The sequence below is a fragment of the Hyperoodon ampullatus genome, assembly GCF_949752795.1.
Source record: "Hyperoodon ampullatus genome assembly, chromosome: 9".
Classification (NCBI taxonomy): domain Eukaryota; kingdom Metazoa; phylum Chordata; class Mammalia; order Artiodactyla; family Ziphiidae; genus Hyperoodon; species Hyperoodon ampullatus.
The window spans coordinates 39,843,065-39,849,064 of record NC_136922.1 but is presented as its reverse complement, the minus strand read 5'-3'; the positions used below and the strand labels follow the sequence as shown (position 1 = coordinate 39,849,064).

The window sequence follows — 6,000 nt, the reverse complement described above, 5'->3', positions numbered from 1 at the left end:
GCCCTAACCAACAGTTCTCCTGGTAAATGTTCTGCTTTAGCAAAATGTGTGTCTCCAGATATATCCTAGATTTGTGAGAGCAAATGTACCACACACTGCCACAGATCTTCTTTCCTTGCTTACCAACTGGTGTTCGATAAAATGATTCAAAACTCAGTACTAGCAAAAAAAAAAAAAAAAAAAGCCAATGAGCATTTATTGAGCTCACCTCTCTGCTGGAGACCCTGCTGATCTCAGCTGGGCTTCTGCATCTATTTGTTAATTCGCTGGAGGTCAGGTGATCCCGGCTCTTGTTTTCCTTTTGGAGGCAGCAGGCCAGGTGGAGTGTGTACATCATGGTGGTGGCAGAAGTGGGAGAGAGCAAGCAGCAACATGCAGGGTCTCTTAAGCCTAGTCTCAGCGGTGCACTGCCACTTGTGACTCACTCTGTTGGTCAAAGCAGGTCACAGGATGAATCCCAAAGTCATGAAGTGGACATATATTCCTCATATGGAAACTAAATGGAGGGAAAGAATATTGCTAAACAGTAATTCAACCCACCATACCCATGTAGACATTATTAAGTGGTCACAATATTCTTTTCCACTGTGCCTAAGTATAGCTTTTATATCCTTAGCTGCCACAGTAATTGCTGGTAAACCTGCTAAATATGAGGGAAAGAAAAAAAATCTGATTGAGACTTCTGGTTTTACGAATTTTTAATATATTTTACAGAATAACATATCTGAATCTCAAATTCTATTTTCCTATAATGTAAAACATCACACTTATAATCTGAGAATGTTCTATTCAGTTATTCAGTTGAGACTGAGTCAGTTTGAAAAATATGTACATATACACTAAATATCAATGAAAATTGTCATTAGATTTAAAAATATCAATAATTTAGCTATCAATTACTTATATTTTGTTGTGTAAAGAGAACATTAAAAATATTTAGTAGTAGTTTCTTACTTTTCATTTAAAAAGATCCATACCTTTTCAGTTTTGAAACTAAAACCACACAAGAACATATATTAATGTTACAATGCCAAACACCAGCTACACAGCCACTTCTTGTCCACGTATTTTTTTTTTTTTTTTTTTTTTTTTTTTTTTTTTTTTTGCGGTACGCGGGCCTCTCGCTGTTGTGGCCTCTCCCGTTGCGGAGCACAGGCTCCGGACGCGCAGGCCCAGCGGCCATGGCTCACGGGCCCAGCCGCTCCGCGGCACGTGGGATCTTCCCGGACCGGGGCACGAACCCGCGTCCCCTGCATCGGCAGGCGGACTCCCAACCACTGCGCCACCAGGGAAGCCCTTGTCCACGTATTTTAAACCATATTAATAAACCCTAAAACAATATGTATCTTTCATTTATTCTGTTTATTTTTGAATTAAACTTTTAAAACAATTTCAATCTTTCTTAAATGGCTTTCTTCACATTTTAATTAAAATATTATCATTTGTTTCCTTGATATAGTTTCAACATTAAAAGGAAGTAAAATTTACACATTTAACATAAGAAAATGTAGTACTACAACTTGATTTTTATAAAATGAATATTGTATTTATATATATAAAACGTAAAATTTGATAGGTATAATTACAGATGACCCTCGAACAACACAGGGATTAGAGGCATTGACCCTCCCAGCAGTCAAAAATCTGTGCATAATTTATAGTCGGTCTTCTGTATCCATGGTTCCTTCCTAGCTACTGCTGAAAAAAACCCACGTATAAGTGGACCAGTGCAATTCAAACCTGTGCTGTTCAAGGGTCAAATGTACAGTAAACTAGCATAGGAAAAGAGCGTTTTCCTGGTAAACCAATGCAAAATGCTTAAAGTGACCACAATAAGAATGGCTCTCAGTAGAATATAGGGGTCTGACTTTTATCGGTAGATGAGTCTATTTGCAAGAAGTCATCTCTCAAATTGAGCACTTTCATGAAAAAAAAATACTACTTCTTACCAATATGTCATTAATCAAACTACCGATCACACTGTGTTAACTTCCTAAAAAGGTTAACTTTAAATTGCATGTAATTAAGTAGCATACATTTAAAAAGAAAACAGCCTTTCCACAAAAGTTGCACAGGTAGAAAGCAATTTCAGCAAACCTCAGGCATACTTAGTATAATTTTTAAAGGGATTTTGAAAAGTAAAGTGAAAATGGACAGTTATCATGAAAGTAATTAAGTTTCCCAAAGTGGAGATGAATATATAACTGTAAAGTTGCCTCTGGATCTCTTAACAAATAACAAAAACAACTAATTTATCTTTCCCTCCTGGCCAATGATTCTCTTCATTCCCTTTATCCTTAGCTATAATTCTGTATGTTGGAAAGATGGCTGGAAAGCCAAAAGCTTCAGGACTTTCCTCAGGTCACTGGACTGATCTGTCCCTCCTCGTCCATTCCTCCAACGCTCATTCGGAGCCTCTGGCTCATTTCCCAAGGCCTCTCTGCTGGATGTCCTTTGCCCGCAATCATTGTTAGAGAGGAAAGGAGCTTAAAACTTATTCTCAGTGGTCCTGAGTTTAAGCCCTGCCTTTTCCTACTAGGCAGACATGTGTCTTTGGAGAAGGTACTGAGGATGCCTGAGCCTCAATTTCCATCTAAACTGTAGAGGATGTGAGGAGATTTCTTTAAATTATTTTCAATGCTGTGAATCACTTTGTAAACTATAAAGAAAAAAATTAAATGCCACAATGATGATGATGATTTCAGACATCGTCATCTTAATATTTTATTAATTAAATCTCATAACACTACATGTTTACAATTGCCTAGGGTAAAGGCATACTAACTGTCCCAAGATAAATTCTTGTCTGGTATAATATTCCCTTCTGTTGAAATCTAAGGTAACTCAGTCAGCACTCAATAGATACAGTGATGTTGCTTGTGCCAGAGATTGCCTAGTTTCCCATCACGTACCTAAAGGCACTGATTTTCTCCTTAAAATCTTCGTAACTTTTCCCCTTTTGCCTTTATGAGCACTTTTCAAATTCTTAAAACATTTCCACCTGAAGATGACAAAAGGCGCACCTATGACCTTTTACAACATAGCCAACCTGCCTTAACGACGACAGACATTCTAACCAAAATCCACACACTGACCATATATTTCCACCCTCAAGATTTTTAATTAAATGATTTATTTCATATTTCTTAACATCCCTAGAGAAAGAGAGAAAAAGTGGCGAGCCCAGGAATTGAGATTCACTCAAACAACACATTTCATTTAGGAGAATGAATTGCAATAATTACTTCATTTCCTCTATATTCTACTCACTATTATTTAAATGTAAAATATAAACTCTCCTACTATTATGGATCCTTGAGAAATGAAGGCAAAATCACCCAACATGTTAAGAAGAGACTGCACAAGGTAGATATTTCATAGTCTATCTGTAACTGAAAACATTTCATGCCACTTTTATAGTTCCCACGTGCAGCCTAAGCCCTGGCATAATCTGATCTATGTGGTTTTATGAAGTGTATATATAGAATAAAAGTCATCTCTAATGACTGGATTGACAAAACTGTAAAATATAAGGTAAGGGAAAAATCATCAATATTTAAGATGTATATACCAGTGGAAATTTGAAAGAATAAGAACTCGATTAAAAAAGGCAGCAGTTATCCGTATCAAAAGAAAATTAATTATTTTATGCGCAATAGACTCTCTTCCTTTTAGAAGAAGACTAACTTAAGATTGACCAAAATAACTTCACTTTCATGAAGCTTTCCAGTCTTCTTTTAAAGTTATTCAGAAAAATCAGAAGCCTTTAAAAATAATGTAAGTCAAAACTATATTTCATAAACCAAAGAAAACACACAATTGTAAAACATTAGAAAAGCAGGAGATTACATCTCCTTTAGGGATCTAGGGTAATGTGAGGCTAATGGTACAGATACTCAAACCAGAGTTCACTGCTATCTCCTCTTTTACTTTAAGGTGTGAAAAATTGGAATGCAATTCAAAATAACCCATGGAGAGAGGATAATGTTAGAATTAACAATACTCATTAATCTTATTTATTAGTTTCATTATAGTGTGATTTACTAATTAACAGAGAGATAATAGTTGACATTTCCTAAATTCTCATTCCTTGGAGAATTAGCTGACTCATCATTATTTCTATTTTACCTTTCATGCCTTTGTGAAAAGGCACACATTCTTTACGTGAAGGCTATTATTTTCCACTTATCTGTTCTTTTCCGGTTTAAGCAATTTATATTTGACATGCATAAAAAGTTTTCAAGTTCACCTAAGCATCACATCCTGCAAATTATAAAAGATATAAAAGGCAATTTAAACATTCTACCATATACAATTCGGAGAGAAGCACAAAAGAGATACTTAGGTAAATGTTTCTAAGAACACAGTAGGTAATTTTCTTCATGTTCTTTATGCTACCAGTAGTTGACCAATGAGTCCGGAATTTCTTTCTTTGATTAAGGCAGCAATAATGGTGGCACCTTGCCTTAAACTTTCCTGTAGCTTCTGTTCATCCTGAAAGAAAAGATAAAACAATAATTATTTTAGAAAGAAAAGATATCAACACATTAAATTTAATAAGGACCTACTTCTCTTTTTTAAAAAAAATTATTTTTGAAAAACTTTATAAACATAAATATAACATTGTATAAGTTTAAGGTGTACAATGTGATGATGTGATATACATATATACAGCACAATTATTACTAAAGTAGGGTTATTTATCACACCTATCATCTCATATCGTTACCATTTTTTGGAAGGGGGGTGAGAACGTTTAAGATCTACTCTCTCAGGAACTTTGAAGTATACAATACAGTACTGTAACTATAGTCACCATCTGTACATTAAATTCTCAGAACTTACCCATCTTATAAACGGAAGTTTGTATCCTTTGACCAACATCTCCCCATTTCCTCCACTCCTTAGCCCCTGGCAACCACAATCACAGACTCTGTTTCTATGTGTTCAAGGAGACACTGCAAGGCTTGCTGTTCTTTGGCCTCAGCACTGCATAGAACTCAGACCACAGCCATTGTCCCAAATAAAGGAGAAACGCGTTTATAACCACTTCCATTATAGAAAAAATATCTGCTGAAGGTACCAAAAGCAGCAATGACACAATTTCAAAAGCTAATAATATGAAACAAAAGATTATTTTCCCTTAATCCAATATTGAAGACCAACTTTGGCTCTTCACTTAAGTGTGAATATTTCTTTGATGATACAAGCCTTCTCTTCACCTTTTTTTTTTTCCTGAGGGTTCTTCAACAACAGACTTTGTTATAAACTGTGAGCACTGGTGTGGAGGAAAAAAACAAAACAAAAAACCTGCTTGTTTTTGAAGTAAAGATCAGGCAGATTTGTGAAAAGAGTTATTTCACAAGTTGCTAAAATGTGATTTTCCCTTTGAAATCATATTGCCTATGAAATTCTGTTTTTTCTAATTATTTAGGCTTCTTGAAGATATGAAGGGATGATGATATGAAGGGAAAATGAAAGTGGAAAGAGAGTTAATATCTTAAATCCTTGGGTTATGAATTGTGCTAGGTTCAAAAAGAGGGATCTGGTAACCAATTTCTACACTTCGGCATCGTCCGTAATGCCTTATCCCAACATTCAGTGTATCACTAGGACCCATTGTTTTTACCTCCTTCATGTTTCTTGAATCCATATACTCCACTCAAACTGCCACTGCCAGCATAATACCTCTGGCCCTGAATCACTGAAACAATCTCACAGTCTCTCTGAAGTCTGTCCTCTTCTATCCTATTTCCCACACAGCAATGAAAATACTGATTTTAAATAATAAAAATCTGATCACATCATTATCCTGCATAAAATCCTTTGAAGGCTATCTTTAAACTTCAGGATCAAGTATTAACCCTGTACCTGGAAGGTCTTTTATCCTTCCAGGCTCTTCTTACCATTCTCTTAAAATCACTCAGTTCTCCAAGCCATGTAGAACTGTTTAAGATTGCCCAATCAAGCCATTTTTCAAGGTTTCATCCCTTTGCACCA

At 35.6% G+C, this 6,000-nt stretch overlaps 1 protein-coding gene across 3 annotated transcripts in view; it reads right to left on the bottom strand.

The window, feature by feature from the left end:
- Positions 1 to 4,389: 4,389 nt before the first annotated feature.
- CRPPA (CDP-L-ribitol pyrophosphorylase A) overlaps positions 4,390 to 6,000 on the bottom strand; it is a gene marked incomplete at both ends in the record, with an annotated part of 299,741 nt that continues 298,130 nt past the window's right edge. For all 3 annotated transcript variants that reach the window (XM_079711014.1, XM_079711015.1, XM_079711016.1), the window contains one exon: positions 4,390 to 4,494. In XM_079711014.1, the coding sequence (XP_079567140.1) occupies positions 4,390 to 4,494 (105 nt within the window). The remainder of the gene's footprint in view (positions 4,495 to 6,000) is intronic.